Source organism: Globicephala melas, chromosome 3 (assembly GCF_963455315.2).
Source record: "Globicephala melas chromosome 3, mGloMel1.2, whole genome shotgun sequence".
In the NCBI taxonomy this organism is placed as follows: domain Eukaryota; kingdom Metazoa; phylum Chordata; class Mammalia; order Artiodactyla; family Delphinidae; genus Globicephala; species Globicephala melas.
The window spans coordinates 155,238,700-155,256,907 of record NC_083316.1 but is presented as its reverse complement, the minus strand read 5'-3'; the positions used below and the strand labels follow the sequence as shown (position 1 = coordinate 155,256,907).

The window sequence follows — 18,208 nt, the reverse complement described above, 5'->3', positions numbered from 1 at the left end:
CAGCATCTGACAAAAGAAACCATACCTACAATATATAAAGAACATTCAAAACTCAATGTTAAAAAATTCAATTAGAAAATGGGCAAAAGATGAATAGACATTTCACCAAAGAGGCAATAAAATCCATTAATGTTCAACATTATTAGCCATTAGGGAGATGCAAATTAAAGCCACAATGAGATACCACTGCATGCTTATAAGAACAACTAAAATAAAAAGACAGTGACAACCCCAAATACTGGTGAGAATGTGGAGAAACTAGATCTCTTGTACATTGCTGGTGGGAATGTAAAACAGTGCAGCCACTCCGGAAAACAGTTTGGCATTTTCTTACAAGACTAAACATGCAGCTACCATATGACCCAGCCATTGCTCTCCCGAGCATTTACCTCAGACGAATAAAACTTATGTTCACATAAAACCTGTACACAAATGTTAACAGCAGTTTTATTCATAATAACCAGAAACTGGACACAGCCCAGATGTCCCTCAGTGTGTGAATGGTATATCCATACAGTAGAATCCTATGAAGCAATCAAAAGGAAGGGGCTGTTGATACACTTGACAACCTGAATGGATCTCCAGGAAATTTTGCTTAGTGCAAAAGCCAATCCCCAAAGGTTACTGTATGATTCCGTGTATATAGCATTCCTGAACTGACAAAATGATAGATGGAGAGTGGATTAGTAGACGCCAGGGGTGTGTGGCTATAACAGGGCAGCATAAGGGATCTCCATGAGTGATGGAGATGTTCAGTGTGACTGTGGTGGACAAATGAACTTCCATGTGTGATAAAAGTGCATAGAACTAAACACACATGCACACAGATGAGTTCATGTAGCAAGGTCGATGCATTTTGTCAATGTCAGTTTCCTGGCTGTCATATTGTCCATTAGGGGAAGCCCGGTGAAGGGTACAAAGAGTCTCTTATTATTTTTCACAATTGCATGTGAATCTACATTTCTTTCAAAACAAGTTTTAAACATTTGAATAAACATGTTAAAATGTTTATTATGCATCCAAGTCTCCAACACACATCTCACAGAGGATGAAGTGGTGTGAACAGATGGTGTCCCACTGTGAAGAATAAGCTCCATGTCCATTTGGCATCTGTCCCAGGACAGGTCCTGTGCTGGGCACTGCAGAGAAGGTATGTTTATGCTGGCCTGGATGCTGGGTGAGGATGCTAAGCCAGGATGCTGGCTGAGATACTGGGCCCTTCCCTCCCCGACCTGCAGGGGGCAGTCTGGCCATGCAGTGATGGGGCCCGCAGTGGAGGCTCTGCAGGGCTCAGCTTCTGAGTACCAGCTGTATGAGTACCAGCTCCTCTCTTCTCCTCCCCTCCCCTCCCTCTCTCTCTCTCACACACACACACGTGCACACACATGCACGCATGTGCATCCCAGAGCCCATGAGCTCATTCTACCCATGGCTAGCAGGCTGGGTGGGATCGTTTCTCCTTGAGCTCTTTGTCCGGCTCAGTTTCAAATGACTCATGAGTGGCTTTCACCATCTCCCCAAGGAGCCCCCCTTACTGGCCCCATAAACCTTCCCAATTAGGCCCCAATTAGGCAATGTTTTCTGATAAGCAGCTGCTCACCCACTCCTTCCAGACCACCTGAGAGAACCACTCCCTGTTCTGGGCAGCATCTGGGCAGCGCAAGCTCCCCAGTCTGGCCCTCCTAGATCCTCCCCAAACCTCATTCTCATCATGCTGTTGGCTGGGCAACTGAGGCCTGAGTGGCTGAGGAGTGGGTGGGCATCAGCTGGGAAGGCGGTCCTCTGTGCGTTCGGTCTCTGTCTCTGGCCCTGGGAGGAGGCGACTGGGAAAGCCACTGAATTGACAATTGAGGCCTTGCTTCTGCATCCAAACTAGGCCTTAAAGATGTCGGGTGGGCCTGGCCCAGGGAGGTGGGCTGCCCTTGCCCAGCTTGGGGTCATGGTGGGCACCCCCAGCTTTGCAGGAGTTTGCTGTTCTGCTGAGACCTGGGTAGCCCCCTCTGCATGGCTGGGTGTCAACATTCTCAGGACCCACTGCTGTGCATGATTCTGGCAGTTCACAGCGCCAAGGTCTCCATGAAGTTGGATGTTTGCGAAAGTGCCAGTGAGCCGTCACAACCTACCACCCTTGTCTTTCCTGTCTCGGGGTGGGCTTTGTTTCACAGTACACACCCCTCCCTGGCGCTGATGAGGTCCTCTTGGAGCTGTGCCCATCAGCCCCTTGGAGAGCACTGCCATAACTCTGGTTAGGAACATGTACAGGGTAGAGACGCAGCCCAGCCTGGACCACTCCTTGCTTTCCCTCATGCTGCACAGGGTGGCTGCAGCCCCCTTATTAGTGTCAGCTTGTCCTGCCTCATACTCTGGATGTCCTTTCCCAGAAAGCTGGCCTGTGCCAAGCAGGCTTGGGTGGCCACGGCAGGGGGAATAAAAAAAGCCCCAAGCCGAGGTTTCTCTAACAGAAACACGGGGCCACTTTGCCATTGGCCAGAGCATGCTATGCTGGAAGAAAAAGCTCTGACCTCCTTGGATAACACACCCTCCTCATGCTGTGCTGAGGCCAGCAAGATTATCTGGAGGTGGCTTAGCTGGTGAAAGCAGGAGACTGGGATCATGTGTTTGCCACTGCCCCACCCCCACTTGCTTTGTGTCCTTTGAGCTAATTTGCCGAGTTCTCTAGGCCTCAGTTTACCATCCAGGGTCAACTGAACCAGGTGCTGGTCTGTCAGTGGCTGTTCCACGTTAATTTACCTTCCTTCTCCACGCTGGGCAGACACAGTGAGGCGAGGCCAACGTGGGATGGCCAGGGGAGGTGTTGCAGGTGACCAGAAGCTGCAAAGGTGGGCTGGGGCTGGGTGTGGGGGAGGCAGGAGTTGTGGACACAGAGGTGGGAAGCACCTGGCCCCCTCCAAAGAGGTCCAGACTGCATGGGCGCCTTGAGGTCTGTAGGCAGTAGGGCCACCTTGGCCATGGAGGAGATGGGAATGCAGGCAGGGGCGGGGTGAGGAGGTCAGACCTGATGGGAAGGTATGAGGCCTGGGAGACTCCTGGGTGAGGGAACCTGTGTCCCCAGGTCCAGCTGGGGTGGGGGTAGCTGGTGGCACCACCTCAGTTGCTGCCGTCACCCCAGGCACAGGGGGCAAGGGCAGCCTCTCCCAGACCCTCAGGGGTATTCCCAACGTCACTCTGCACCGGGCACTGCCCCCCCCAACCCCCCCTCCACTCCACTCCCATGTTGCATGGCCCGGCAAAGTCTGGTCCTCCTATAGACCTTGGTTCTCACTCCCTGGACTGAAGGGGTCTCTCAGAATTCCTCCCCTGCTGATACCTGGGGGAGGCTTAGCACTCAAAATCAGGTGCCATAGGGCCACTCAGTCTGGCTGGGATAGCCCCCCAAGCTGCTATGAGCTGACAGCCCCCAGTGAAAGCAGAACCCCAGTCTTCCTTCCCCTTCCACAGATGGTGCTCATCTCTCCAGTCCCCTTTTTGCCAACTATAGCCCTGCCAGTCACTGGCTGGAACCTCAGCTGGCCGCCTCTTTCCTTGGGACTTTCTGGGTGGCCAGAAGAGAACCCTCCACGCCCCACAGAATGGAACTCTATAAGGCCTACAGCGCCTTCCAGACACACATTTACAACCTCACACTTCATTTTTTTGGACGTAATCTCTGTGCCTTTAAACATGTCATCACTTTGCGTCCCCTCACCCCATGCCTCACACTTCCCGGGTGTGGGAGCCAGCCCTTCAGGTGGAGGCCCTGGGGGCTGTGTTGAGGCCCTCGGAGGTGGGGATGACAGGGTGTCCCCAAGTCCTGCAGTCCAGGTGGGCTGGGGCTGCTTTGGTTGGTGTTCTCTTTGCTGTGCCAGCCCTGTTGGTGAGATGGCCGAGTGTGGTGTGAGCAGATGAGGGCATTGGAGGGCCCCCTCCCACAGGAAGAGTCCCCGGAGTGGGGAATGATGTGAGGCTGGTCACACCCACAGAGAGGCAGAACTATGGGCAGAGGTTTCTACAGTGTGACATTACAACTTAGAAACACGACTCCCTGGAGTTGGATGGGTCTCAGATGGGGAAACTGAGGCCCAGAGAGGAAGTGATTTGCTCAGGCCCCAGCTTCTCCCCACCCTCTTCTCACCCAGCCAAGCACCCAGGTCCCCAGGAAAGATGGGGTATGCTCACCTGGGTGGCCTTTTAAGAGAGGTGAGAGCCCAAGGATATGTCCTGCTCTACGGGCCACTGTCAGGGTACATCTTTGGCCCTCCTGTTTTGCGTCACAGCACTGTCCTGACACAGGTCACAAAGCAGTAGATCCTCAGAGCCCACTAGCCCAGCCTTTGGGGGGTGCTCAGACTCCCAGACTCTGGGTCATTGTGCCCAGAAGCAGCAACTCTGAGTACAGATGTCTGATAGGGAGCTGGGCTCTCCCCTTCAGGCCCAGGACTTGAGGGCTCTGGCAGCCCTGGCCTAGTGGGCCCATGGAGCTTCTAGTGTCATCCGAAGGCTGGCATTTCGTGGACACTTATCCCACAGCCTGGACCCCAGAGCAGTGCTCTCCTCCCTGGTCTGTGGCTGTTGACATGGAGAACCCTTGGCTCAGGGGTTTCTAAGGTTTCTCCTTGACCCCATCCTGTGTCTGGTAATTCGTGTTACCTGTTTTAATTTTGGTTTTCGGTTCTCGGACACTGACTTGCTTTAGCAGTGGCTCTGCGTCATCTCTCCTCCGTGTCCCTGGCAACTCCTCTTGCCTCTAGCAGCGCCAAGACTCCTTTGTCCAGTTCTCACAGTACAGAGGTTCTGAGAAGGAGGTCACCCGAGGATCAGCGCTGGCAGTGACCTCAGCCTCTAGTTCACCTCCCTTGATTTAAGGATAGGAAGAGAGAGGTCCCAAAATGTTGAGCGACCCGGCCCGCACCATCCCTCATCAGGTCGCCTCATTCCCAGGACAACAAACCAGGGAGCAGAGCCCCTCTGGCCTCGCTTCCTGAACTGTCAGTCTTCGCAAAAGGCAGGGGCATCACCTGCTGGCTTGTCTCCCCTTTCATGCAAACTCCTCCGGGAGCCGACGCGCGCGCTCCAGCTCCGGACTGACACCGGCGTCCCCTGCGGCACTACCCCTTGCCTCGCGGCCAAGAACTCCGCCTTGGCCCCGCCCCAGGCCACACCCCGCCCCCGCGGCCGCCCCAAGTCCCCCACCCCCAGGTCCCCCAACGCTCCCACCCGCTTGCTCCCACCCGGCTAGCCGCCCAACGCCGGCCCCGCCGTCTTGCCCCAGGCCACCAACGCTCTGTCTTGGCTCCACCCCCACAGCCGCCCTGGGGCTCGTTCCCTTCCCCCGGCCCCCGCCACGCTCCCGCCCCTTCCGGCCGCCCCGGTTCCCACCCGCCCCCTCGCGTGCCTCCCTTCCCACGCGCGAGGCGCGCCCTGAGACCCGAGTGGCCGGGCAGCAACGAGGCTGGGCGGGGCGCTGGCTCGGGTTTCGGCCCGCCCCCGGCGCCGGCGTGACCCCTCCCCGGGCGCGGGCGGGGCCGGGCCAGCTGGCCGGCGCCCCGCCCCCGGCCTGGCGCTCCGGGCGCTATAAGAGGGCGGCGGCTGCGGGGCGCCCAGCGCGGGGCCGGGAGCGCGATGGTCAGCCGCCGCGGCGCGGCAAGATGCTGGATGGGCCCCTGCTGGCGCGCTGGCTGGCCGCGGCCTTCGCGCTGACGCTGCTGCTCGCCGCGCTGCGCCCCTCGGCCGCCTACTTCGGGTAGGTGCCTCGGCAGCCCGGCGGGCGGGGCGGGCGGGCCGTGCCCGAGGCCGGCGCGGGCGCGAGGGCGGGGGCGACCCAGGTGCGCGGGGCGCGGTGCCCGGGCTAGCGAGGGCCCCCGGGTTGCCTGGAGCTGTTTGTTTGCGGAGCCCGCGTCGCTGGGTCCGCGAGTCGGTGTCCCCGTGGCGCGGAGCGCGGAGAGGGGCCGGCGTACCCGACGGGCTGGCGTGAGGCCCCGGTCCTCCGTGACCCCGGAGCCGTAGTCGCTGCGGCCGCTCCCGCGGCCGTGCGTGAGGCTCCCTGGAGCTCCGGGACCAAGCTCTGGTTATCGGCTCCCTTAGGCCAGGATTTCTTGCCAAACGTCTGGAGCCTCCCTGGCCCCTGCACACCCACCCCCCCTTGCAGTTTCCCCCTCCTTTCTCTCCTCGAGAAGTTAATTTAACAACAACAAAAAAATACGTACAAAATCCAGATGTTCCTTGCTCTGAGCCCCAAAGGGAAAAAAAAACTCCAGACTGGAGGAATTTTATTTTTCTTGCGCTTTGCTTCTGACGTTCGCTCGGGCCCCGGCCCGCGGGAGCGCGTCTGTGGGACCTCTCCGGTGCGCAGGGCCCAGCCCAGCCGTGAATGCTGCCTCCCGCCGCCTCCAGGGTCGCTGTCCTGCGCGCTTCTCCGCAGCAGCAGTTAGTGTGGTTTGGGCTCGTCTCTCTCCGACGTTCCTTCCTGCCCATCCTCGTTCCTCGCTCCCAGATCTGGGATGTCCAGACGGGCGAGCTTTGGGGACCCTCGCTGTACTCTGCAGATGGGCACACCGGGGTCTGGGTGGCATCGTGTGGGCAGCCCTCCGGATCTCCCCAGTCTCCCCGCCTCCTTACCCCGTGCCACTCCTGGAGCCGAGGCCACCCTCGCGTCCTGCCCAGTCCCTGTCCTGCGTGCCCTGCGGCCGTTCCCGGGCTGCCGCCCTCCACCCGTCGTCACCTGTTCCCTCTCCCCTGGACCAGGCGCCGGCGCGCAGCGTCCTGGCCGGCAGAGGGCCCCGTTGGTCCAGAAATGTGGCACTGCCAGGGCGGGGAGAGGCCGACTGGGCGAGAAGCCCTGCAGGTGTATCCTGTTCTCAAAGAAAATAAAATATTTTCATGGGAAACTTTCCCTTTGTGTTTTTCTCCCCCCTCCTCCTTCTCCTGTTCTTTTTTCCTGGGTTGTCTTCCAGGGTCAGCTCCCTGTCTCCTTACCCTGGAGACCCCACCCCGCAGCCAGAGCTGTGGCTGTGGGTTTGGCCCGCCTGGGGCCCAGGCTGTGCAGAGGCTGGCACGCCCCTGCATGCCATCTGTGCAGCCTTTGCCTCACCCTCTCGGGCAGAGGGAGGGTCAGAGGCTGGCTGTCTGGCTGCAGGTCCACGGTGAGTCACGATGGCCTGTCAGCCAGCTGTGCCTTCTCGCTGTCCGGGCTCAGCCATGGGTCTGCTCACCAGGCTTCAGACACACCCTAGGCTTGTCTGCGCCACGCTGTGCTCTGCTTGGAGTCTCCCTGCTGCTGGCCTTTTCTCTCTGGGAAGATCAGACCCACAGGGTGGCGTTCAGGGTCCTGGCTCCCGCCCTCCATCCCAACCCCTGTAGCATCCCTCTTTTTCTCCGTGTTTTCTCTGCACTTTGTTACCTTCAGGGAAGTGTGGCCAGTGGCTGTGTGGCAAGTCAGGAGGGCTTGGAGCCCCTGTGGCTTCTCCAGCTAGCCCTTCTGGCCCTGCTCTTTAATCCCAAAGGCCCCCTCAAATGAGGCTTCCCAAGTCCTGCCCCGTGGGTAGCATAGAAAGCAGTTCTGCTGCCTCTGCTGGGGGTACACCCCACTTCCCCCCTCCCCCTGCCACCAGACAAGAGAGACAAGACTCAGCTTGGTGGATGGAGGTCCTGGAGGATGGCAGGCTCTGTGCCAGCCCCACAGGCAGGGAAGGTAAGGGACCTGGTGCTGGAGTCCACTCAGGATAGCACCAGGCATGGAGGCCCAGCCTCTGGCTAGCAGTGACTGGCTGAGCCTGGGTCTGGGGCCCTTTCTCCGGGCTTAATAAAGGGCAGGAGCCAGAGGGGAGGGGGAGGAGGAGATGGCCCAAGGCAGGCAGGGCCAGGCAGGGCTGGGCCAGAGCCAGGGGGCCTCTCTGTGCCTTGTGCTGGGGCTTCCCTCCCCACCCCAAGTACAGAGGGAACAGGGGGAAGGAGCTGGGATCCAGCCCTCCTCTCCCTTCCCCCACTCTGAAAGCTCTGCCTGGCACAGAGGCTCACAGGCAGGGCAGCTCCAGTTACAGCCCAGAAACCCAGAGAGGCTGGCCTGGGGGAGGATCACGTGGGTGGTGGGAGCCCTCCCCGCCCCGCCCCCCCCACCCCCCCAGGCTGCAACCCAACCCGCCCTGCTCCTGCTGTCCTGCTCAGCCTCTGGCCACCAGGCAGGGCCCTCCAGGTCACCTGCCTGCCATGGGAAAGGGGCTCTCCTCTCTTCCTCCCTGGCCTGACCATTCTTTTTGGTGTGATTAGCAGGTGGTGTTTCCATCTGGTTCTCCTGGGGCTACAGAGATGTCTGTGCTCTGGGGGCCTAGACAGCTGGCCTGATGCTCTCTTGGAAGGAAGTGGAGCCTGGCTCTAAGGAGGAAAAGACTGTCCCAAGGTCTTGTGGCAAGTTTGAGATACAAACTTGGACACCCCTCCCTGCTGCCAACCACCAAGCCCCCTGCCCCACCCCATAGATCTGGGTGGGCTCTCCCATACTTTGCTCCTCTCTTGGCGTTATCCTCAGGTGAGAATATAGAGCTAAAGGGTGGGCCTTGTGTGCTGAAACCTGCTCAGGAAGGGATGCCCCAGGCCCTGGGGCAAGCCACCCTTGTGCTCCCCTGAGCCTGGAGCCAGGGGCTGGATCTGGGGATGTGGGGGATCTGTGCTTGCCAGAGCAGGGTCTGGGCTCCCCAGCACCTTGCTGCCTCTTTCTTAGAGGTCCCGTGTGTGTGCTGAGCCAGCCCCCTGCAGAGGCCCCTGGGGAAACTGCTAGACAGGCATCCAGGGGCTGCACAGGCCAGCGGAGGCCTGAGGCTTCCAACGTGATTAATCTTCTATAGAAGTAAGAAGGGGCACGGTGAGCCCTGAGGCTCTTTCGTGGTGTTGGCTTCAGCACTCCACATTATACAGGAAGCATTTGCAGGGTGATGTGGGGGAGTGGGGCACTGCTGTGAGGTCTGGGCTTGTCCCAACTCTCTGATCCAAGTAGCCTGGAGGCCTGCATGGAAGAGGCAGCACCAGGCGTGACACTAAGGGCTTCCCTAGCCCATGAGGGGTGCTGGGAGCCAGTTTGAAAGGCAGCTGAGGTGCTCTGGACCATTGCACATGGGGGAGGGCAATTGGCCTTAGGGCCAAAGGTCTTTTTGTTATTGAAACGTAACTCACATCCTGTAAATTTACTTAGTTGAAGTATACAGTTCAGTGGTTTTTAATACACCCACAAGGCTGTGCAGCCAGCACCGCTATCTAATTCCAGAACATTTTCATCACCCCAGAAACCTCATATCCCGTCTCCCCCTCCCCCAGCCCCTGGCAACCACTAATCCACTTTCTGTTTCTGTGGATTTGCCTATTCTGGACATTTCATATAAATGGAATCATACCATATGTGGCCTTTCACGTCTGGCTCTTTTCACCGAGCATGCTGTTTCCACGATTTATTCACCTTTGTAGCAAGAATCAGTACATCATTCCTTTTTGTGACTAAATAATATTTGACTAGCTGGACATAGGGCAGTTTTCTTCCACCTATTCATCTGTTGATAGACGCTTGGGTAGTTTCAACCTTTTGGCTATCGTGGATAATGCTCCTGTGAAAATTGGTGTACATGTTTTTTTTGGCTGTATGTTTTTAGTTTTTCTCGGTACATACCTAGAAGTAGAATTGTTGGATCGTATAGTAATGCTACGTTTAACCTTTTGAGAAGCCACCAAACTGTTTTCCACAGCATCATTTTACATTCCCATCAGTAATGCACCAGGGTTCTAATTTCTCCACTCCTTGCCAATGCTTGTTAATTCTCTGATTTTAAAGAAAACATATTTTTTTGTTTGTTTTTAAATTCTGACCACCCTGGTCGATTTGAGGTGGTGTCTCGTTGTAGTTTTGATTTACATTTCCCTGATGACTAGTGATGTTGAGCATCTTTTCATGTGCACAGTGGCTATTTATACTGTCTTATTTTGGGGAAATGTCTATTCAGTTTCTTTACCTACTTTTTGGCTCAGTTGTTTGTCTTTCTGTTGAGTTGTAAGAGCTCTTTAAATGTTCTAGATCTATTCTTGGACTGAGGAAAACCTGTTTTCTTGACCTGTGAGCTGGCATGCTCTCACCCCTTCATACAGGGGCTGCACCCATGGGTCTTCACAACAGGTCTTCCCCCTGCTTGGCCCCCAGTGGACTATGTGGGGGGCCAGGGTGCAGGTGGCTGTTCATTTGCTGGAGCCTGGTCTGGGGTTGGGGCTAGCTGGGGGCCCTGGCACTGTGCTCGAGGTCTGCCCCAGAGGGGCTGCTGTCACTGGGGTGAGGGAGGGCTCTGAGTGCGGGTCAGGGAGGGTCGACTGCCCAGCGCCAGGAGGTGAGGGCATCTCCTCTGCTTCTCTGAATACTGAGCCTGGGGCTCAGCTGGCAGTCCTGTGTGGCCACGTGCCTGCTGGCTGCTTGGAGGAGGGGCTCCCAGCTGGTCCCTAGAGTAGGAAGAAGGAGGGAAGATTTCCTGGGCAGCAGGAGCGAGCCTAATGGTAGAATGGTAGAATGACAAGGCTGTACGGTGAGCCTGTGAGTGGGCAAGGGGTAAGATGGAGCCCTGCTAAGAGAACGAGACAGCTCTGACAGGGGCTGGGCGGGCTTGTGTATGGGGCTGAGGGCTGGGGCTCACCTGTAGGGGAGGTCAGCCTTTCACAGAGAGGCTGGGGAGACCCAGAGTCCACTGGGGCTAGGGAGGGGCTGACAGAGGGAGAGGTGTCCCAGGGGATTTCCCGGCTAGGGGTGGTGGTGCTGTGAGCTAAGCAGGCAGGAGCTTGGGGAGTCACGTGGGTTTGGGCAACAGGGCAGGTGCTACCCATGGAGACCCACCTCTGGACAGACATGCCCGAAACAGTCCTGCAAGGCCTCAGGTCTGGTGTTTGAGGGAGAGGCCATGGAGAGCAGTGTGCTTCAGAGGGTCAGGAGAGGATAGGCCTGCACTGGCAGCTGAGGTGGGGGAGGGCCCAGGCGATGGGGCCCTATCCACAGTGTCCAGGGCAGCTGAGGGGCTGGCAGGGAGATTGCTGAGGCCCCTTGGAAGCCCTGTGGGTGAGACCTCAGAACAGCAGGTGACGAGGGATGCAGGGCAGGGGCAGCAGGCTGAGGGAAGGTGCCTGGGGATGTGGGGAGGGCTTCAGGTCAGGGAAGGGAGCTCCAGGGACAGGAGAGGATAGAGGGGTGGTGTGTGGAGGGGCCTGGGCTTCCTGCCTGCAAAGGAGGGGGGATTCTTCTTGGACTATGGTCCAGGACCTCTGTGGCCAGTAGAGGGACCTAGGTGTTCCAGTTCCCAGCCTATGGGTCCAGGGCAGACATGGGGAGGCAGTTGGAAAGAGCAGGCGGGGGAGGCAGAGGGGATCCCTTGGGGAGCTCACTGCCCCTTGCATCTCTCGTCTCCAGAGTCCCTCCTGCCTCCCCCCTTCTCCTGGCCAGTCTTCTCTGGGGGGCTGTGGACTCCCAAACCGTTGGCCCCTGCCTGGCCTATTGTCCCCTTCCATAGGCTCCTGGGGGGGCCCTGCCCTGGCCCCCTAATACAGAGACCAGATAGAGGCAGGTGGGAGCATCAGGCCAGGACTGGGCCTCTGGGCTGGGAATCTCGTGCACACAGGCTGTGGAGTCCGGTGGCCTCTTGGTGGGGTCTGAGGTGAGGAGGAAGCCGCCGCCATCTGGCTCCCCTCAGCTGTGTGAGCAGATGTTCTGCCACAGCCGGCGGCCGTCTGGACGGGAGGACAGCTGGCCTAATCTCACCCCCGTCCTTGCCACTGTGGTCCAGGACCTGACTCCAGAGCCATGGGCACTAGCATGATCCTACCCAGGCTCTCAGGGTGGCCCCAGACTGAGGGTGGCGCCCACCACCCACCCCAGGGGCCTTGTGATATAGAGGACAATAGAAGTGTGTGGGTATTTTTTCTCCTGGAAAAGAATGCACACACACGATTCCTCCCGGGGGGCTGTGGGCCCTGAATTCGGGGAGGAGCGATGAGCTGATAAGGGGCCTGGCTTGGCTTTCCTGGCTGTAGAAAAATGACACCTGTCAGCAGGGCCGGCACTCAGCCCCCTTAATCCCAGCCTGGGGGGCACCCGGCTCCCTTTGTGTATTGTCCCAGAGGTGGGGGTGCCCCTGCAGTGCCCACCCTGGCTCAGCAGACTGCAGGAGGTTTCAGAGGAGGCGCAGTTGTCTGGGAAGTGGGTGAGGCCAGGTCCCTGCTTGAAGGTCAGCCTCTGGTGGGTGGGGAGCAGGGCCACTGTCCTCATGGGGCTACCCATCCTCCTGCGTCTGCCTCAGCTGTTGCCTCTTCCAGGAAGCCAAAGCATAGCCCAGAAGTATCACTCCTTACCTGTAGCTCACCTCTGGGGAAGCCAGGAGGTTCCCTTGTGGTGTCTCCTCCAAACTGCGCTGGGCTGACTCTTCCGAGGCCTGTGAGGGGGCCCCTCCGCTTCCTGGCTCTGCACCCAGGAGCCTGGTGTGGGGTCTGAGGTGTTCGTTCTCCAGGTGGCCCAGCCCCCTGCTCACCCCTGGCCCTAACCTCCACCACGCTGCACCCACACTTGATGACTGGGCCATTACACCTTCCAGCGCAGGGATGGTGGGCCAGGTGCAGCAGACACAAGACAATGGGGCCTAGATGTTGGACAGAGGCTTTGCGGGCGTTTTTGCTGTGGTGCCATGCTGAGGGGAGAGGGCTCTGCTGGAGCTCCCAGGGTGGGAGGTGGGGGTTGAGGACCCCACTGAGCGAGGGTCGGGGAGGTGGGAGCAGGTGGCTGCCCACGGTGCATAGCAGGTCTGAGCAGGCCTCTGGAGTGGGGCTTGGTAGCGTGGGCTGGACGATGACCAGCCTGTTTTCCTGCAGGGACTAATCATTAACGGACATCTGTGGGCTGGTCCAGGGTCTCCAGAGGAGGGCAGCCCCACTCAGGACAGTATCAACCTGGGTGGTGTGCTGGCCATCTGGCTCTGTGACCTGCGGGCACAGCCCGCCATGCTCCCCTGCTCCTCCCAGTGAGGTTCCTGGCTGGCCTGGTGCCCCTAGCCACAGGAGGAAACCCGGCCGCCCAGCTGGCAGGCCCTGCACCTCGAGACCGGCAGCCGGACGAGGGAATGGAAAAAGGCAAGCCTCAAGCTGCGTTTGTTTTTCTTAGTGATACCTGAGGTAGACGTGGCCAGGGAAGTGGTCTGGCCCGAGAGTAGAGGCTGCCAGGGGCTCCCAGACCAGAGCACACCAGACCTGGCTCCCTCTTGGACAGAGGGAGCAGCAGTGGCTGCCTCAGGCCACCCCAGGGTGGGGTGTTGATTGAGGCTGTCCCAGTGTTCCCCATCTGTGTCTGGCATGGTGCTAGGCCCCTGGGAGGCCAGCTCCAGGAAGGAAACCAGATATCAAAGTGATGCTGGTAGTGGCGGCGGTGGTGGTGGGGTCCGGTGGCTCTCCGAGCACCTGCCCTGCATCTTGCCTGTCCTTTGTGGCAGCCCCGTCGTGGGTCCACAGCCATCTCTGAGGCCTGGGGGTGTGGTGACCAGGGCACAGAGGTGGCCTGGTCACTCTGGTTCCTCCATGAAGCCACTGCAGCCCGTCTTCTCCTTGCGGCAGTCAGTGAATGTGGGGGTCCCATGCAGCCTCAGCCACCTTCCTGGGGGCTTTCGGCATGCCACTGTCCAATCTGGGCTCCACCATCCTGCTCTGGAAAGGGGGCAGTTGGCTGGTGGCCCTCAGAGTCTGGGGGTCCCACGAGTTCTGCTCGCTTCAGGGGCCTCGTGTGGATGAGGACCTTTCTGTTAGGCTTGGGGGTGCCAGGCCTGGTGGGCAGTGCTGTGGGTCCCAGTGTAGTGGAGTTTGCTGAGTCCTGTGTCTGCCAGCTGACCCCCAGGGTGGCCAGGCCTTAGCTAGGCAATCCCCTGGACAGTGATGGATCTGCGGACTGACTAAGAGCTCTTCGTGCCCTGGAATCTTCGGGCCCCATGAGGTGGGGAAGTCGGGGCCTGGCAGTTCTCACAGCTGATGGAGGTGACAGCTGTCACAGACACAAGGTCTCTGCCACAGTGTGACCTGTATGCGGGGAGCTGCCCTCCCGCCCTGCTCAGCCCCATCCCTTGGCCCTCACCTCCTCCTTGGCACAGCAGGGCACCAAGTGATGGTGGAGCTCTCGGGGAGCCCCAGGCTCTGGTGGCGTCTATGCCCACCCCACACCCGCCTGCTTGAGTGGGAGGCTGCAGGCCACGGGAGGATGGAGGGTTAATCTCAGAACCAGTTCTCAGCACTGGAATTTGTTTTGAATTTGATTCACACAGAAATTAAACGCCGTCTGGTGGGGCTGAGGTTTCCTTGGCAGGGCGCTGTGGCTTCTGGAACTCCGGCCTCTTCTCCTTCCGCCCAGCCCAGGGTCTCAGCTCCCCATGCCCGGGGAGCTGGGTTTGCGGGCAGGGTGGCCCTTGTGGTGGCTGGGCCTGTAGGCAGGAGGAAGGGCAATCGAAATCTGTTCCCCTACCCCAACTGTGAGTGAGAAGGGGTGAGGTGTTCCAGGGGCTGAGTGATGTGGGACAAGGATGGCTCCAGTACCAGCGCGGGCCAAACCTGCACCCACCCTCTTCCGACAATGCCCGTCCCGCTACCTGGCTGTCCTTGGGGCAGATGTGAGGATGTGTGACTGGCTGGGTGCTCAGAGGGGCTGCGCTAGTAGTCCCCAAGCAGTCAGGCATGACAGCCTCAGGCCTGGTCCACAGAGGGGGTTGGGCATCCCCAGACTTGGCTCTGTCTGTCCTAGGTTCTTTCCTGCTGCCCCAGGGCTGGAGTGTGCTCTCTGCAGAGCTCGTCAGCGGGGTGAGCCCTCAGCAACGTGGGACCTAATCCAGGATGATCTGGTCTCAAGATCCTTACCTTGATTACTTCTGCAAAGAGCCTTATTCCAAAGAAGGCACATTCTGAGGTTCCAGGTGGCTGTGATTTGGGGACCTTTATCCTGTGCTTCAGATTATTCCTGCAAACAGTTTCTCAAATACGGCGACCAGCATATGGTCAGAGATAGCTTGGTGTGCAGGGAAATGCAGCCAAAGGACTTGCAGAAATGATGGCAGCAGACCAGTAAACAGAGCATCCCACACTGAATAAAACAACTCTCACTGTGCTTGCAGGAGCAAGATAAGCTTGGGATATCTGTAAGGAATGAGAAGCCACAAAAACTGACCCAGCAAGTTTGGAAAAACCAAATAGAACTGGGAAAAATTTTAAGTAGTAGACTGATTTGAAAGCAGATTATAAACAGTTGAAGAGAATTAGCAAACTGTAAGATGGGTCAAGAGAAATTACACAGAGTGTGGCATGGGAAGGCAGATACACAGAAAGCAGAGAGGGTGAGAAACCTGGGGACACAGTGAGGAGGTCCCACATGCTCCACCAGAGGCCCAGAGGTAGAAGAGAAGAGAAACTGATGGGGTGATACATGGAGAGAATGGCTGAGAGTTTTTCTGAAACTGATCAGAACAATCAAGAAGATTCAAGAGGCCCAGTGTCTTTCTAAGCAGAAAAAAAAAAAAAAGCTCATGCCAGAACATGACAGATTGCAACTGCAAAACACCAAAGCAATCCCAAAAAACAAAATACAGATTACCTTCCAAGGATTGTCAGGCTGACAGCTAAGTTCAGAACTGAGAGCAAAGCCAGGAGGTGGTGGGACCATCCCCTTGGTGCATGAAAAGAAAATAACTGCCAGCCAAGAACTCTACGCTCGGTGAAGATTACTGTAAAATGAGGGTGAAATAAAGACATTTTCAGACAAATTGAGAGTTGCTCTGAAGGAAATGTTGACGCCGCAGCTTAGGCATGGGAAATGGCCCTGCTGTGTTCCAGACACAAAAAGGAGTGAACAGCAAGGAGAAGGTCACAGGGAAGGAGGGGATAAGGGAGCATTGAACAACTTCCTGTTGGGTCCTAAATGTAGAACTAAAATACACAACAGCATATAATTCCAGGGAGTCAGCAAGGTTGTGTTCTCAGGCCTCATATTACTGAGAAGGGGGTGGTATTGACCAACATTGAACATGGGTAACTTATAGACTCATGTTGTAATTTTGAGGGTAACCATGAAAATAATGGAAATATATGACTTCAAATTAACAAAAGGAAAAGGAGAATAATGACAATAACCCAAAAGAAGGCAGGAGAGGAGAAAAGAAAAAGAAGAGGCATGGCCAGCAGAAAGGATAAACTGAGACCCCAGGACCCCAGTGGATGAAATGTTCCAGGAATAAGGCTGAGGTGATTGGGGTTGTGGTCACGTCCTGAGTCTAATTATAGGCTCTGGGTGAGAGACACACGATGTAAGGATAGAGAACATAAGAGGATGGAGAGAGAACACACCAGCTCAATGGGCCATAAGGTAAAGAGGGAAATGAGAGTAGAGAGAGACTCAGACTCAGCACAGTGATCTGAGCTGTGACTGTTTTAGTCAGTGACCTGGGGCTGTGTCAGGCTCAGTCTGGTGCCCTGAGGCTGCAGTTTCGGAGAGGCTGAAGCAGCCACAGTGGTAGCTTAAATGCATATTTTAGAAGTGGAGAGACACTTGAAAGCACTCAGCAAGTGTCCATCACAAAAGTGAGGAAGAGAAGTAAGGTAAACCGAAAGAAAGTAGAAGTAGTGCAGAAATCAACAAAAAAAACGTGCATTAGAGATGAACAGATCCCTCTCTGGGAAGGTCTTAGAAACACCTGAGACTAACCCAGTGAAGAGGAGGCTCAGAGTGCTAGTGTCCAGCTACGGGGAACATCATCACAGATTCTGCAAACAAAAACAAGGGAATGTAATGAACAGTTCCATGCTGATAAATCTGCAAATTCAGAGGAAATGGAGAAAACCAAAAAAGTAACAGAAACAGATTTAAGATATAGAAATACTGACTAACACTATAGTAAGCAAAGAAATTGGGTCATTGGGAATGTAAAGTGGTATAGTCACTGTGGCAAACAATCTGACAGTTCCTCAAACAATTAAATATGGAATTCCTCTATGACCTAGCAGTTCCACTCCTGGGTTTATACCCATGAGAAATGAAAACATATGTTCACAAAAATATGTGTACATGAGTGGTCATAGTGGCATTATGAACAATAGCTGAAGAGTGAACAACTCAGGGACTTCCCTGGCAGTCCAGTGGTTAAGACTCTGCGCTCCCAATGCCAAGGGTACGGGTTCCATCCCTGGTCAGAGAACTAAGATCCCTCATGCCGCAGGACGTGGCCAAAAAATAAATTAAATCAATAAAATAAATAAAAAGACTGAACAGCTCAAACGTCCATCACCTGAGGAGTAGAAAAACAGAATGTGGTATATCCATACAAGGGGATATTATTACATGCTACCACACGGAGGGACCTTGAAAACATTGTGCTAAGTGAAAGAAGCCAGTCAGAAAAGGCCACACGTTGTTTGATTCCTTTTATAGGAAATGTCCAGATCAGGCAGACCCACAGAGGCAGAAGGTAGATTAGTGGTTGCCAGGAGTTGGGGGAGGGGAATAGGGAGGTAATAGCTAAAGAGTATGCTAAGTAGTTTCTTTTTGCAGTGATGAAAATATCCTAAAATTGACTGTGGTGGTGTTTGCATATATCTGCAAATATACTACAAAATGCTGAATTATATACTTTAAATGGGCAAAGTTTATGGTAAGTGAATTATATCTTGAAATATAAAGGTGTTCTAAAAGAAAAGAAAAAGAAATTGGACCAGAAAAGAAATGTTTCCACCAAGAAAAGGTCAGCCTGCATGGCTTCATGGCAAGTTCCACCAAACAGTCAAGAAGACACGATTCTAATCTGACACAACTCTTCTAGGAAATTAAAAAAAAAAAAAAAAAAAAAACTCCTGCTAAGGCACTGAAACTCAGGAGGAAGAGCATGGGAGAAGAAAATTACAAGCACGGATGCAAACATCCTAGACAAAACATCATCAAGTTACATCAGCAAAACAGAGAAAGGATAAAACCCATCGTGGCCAACTGGGTTTATTCCAGGAATGCTTAATGTCTAACATTAGAAAAATCAATTAGTGAAATTCCTCAATTTAGCAGATTAAAGGAGAAAAATCACACATCAAAAGATGCAGGGATGACATTTGATAAAGTTCAACATCCATTTGTGATTTTAAAAACATTCATAGCAAACTAAAAGCAGAAGGGAACTTCTTTAACTTGATACAGGGTGTC

General features: G+C 55.8%; 1 protein-coding gene and 1 long non-coding RNA gene across 2 annotated transcripts in view; one reads left to right on the top strand and one right to left on the bottom strand.

Annotated features, from left to right (window-relative positions):
- Window positions 1–425: 425 nt before the first annotated feature.
- Window positions 426–7,049, bottom strand: LOC132597130 (uncharacterized). The gene is made up of 2 exons (XR_009563526.1): window positions 6,204–7,049; window positions 426–4,852 (listed from the first exon to the last, which is right to left on the bottom strand). It is a non-coding gene; the product is annotated as an uncharacterized lncRNA (long non-coding RNA).
- WNT9A (Wnt family member 9A) overlaps window positions 5,584–18,208 on the top strand; it is a 26,308-nt gene continuing 13,683 nt past the window's right edge. Inside the window, exon 1 of the mRNA XM_030844710.2 lies at window positions 5,584–5,740. Coding sequence (XP_030700570.1) covers window positions 5,646–5,740 — 95 coding nt within the window. The 5' untranslated portion in view covers window positions 5,584–5,645. The remainder of the gene's footprint in view (window positions 5,741–18,208) is intronic.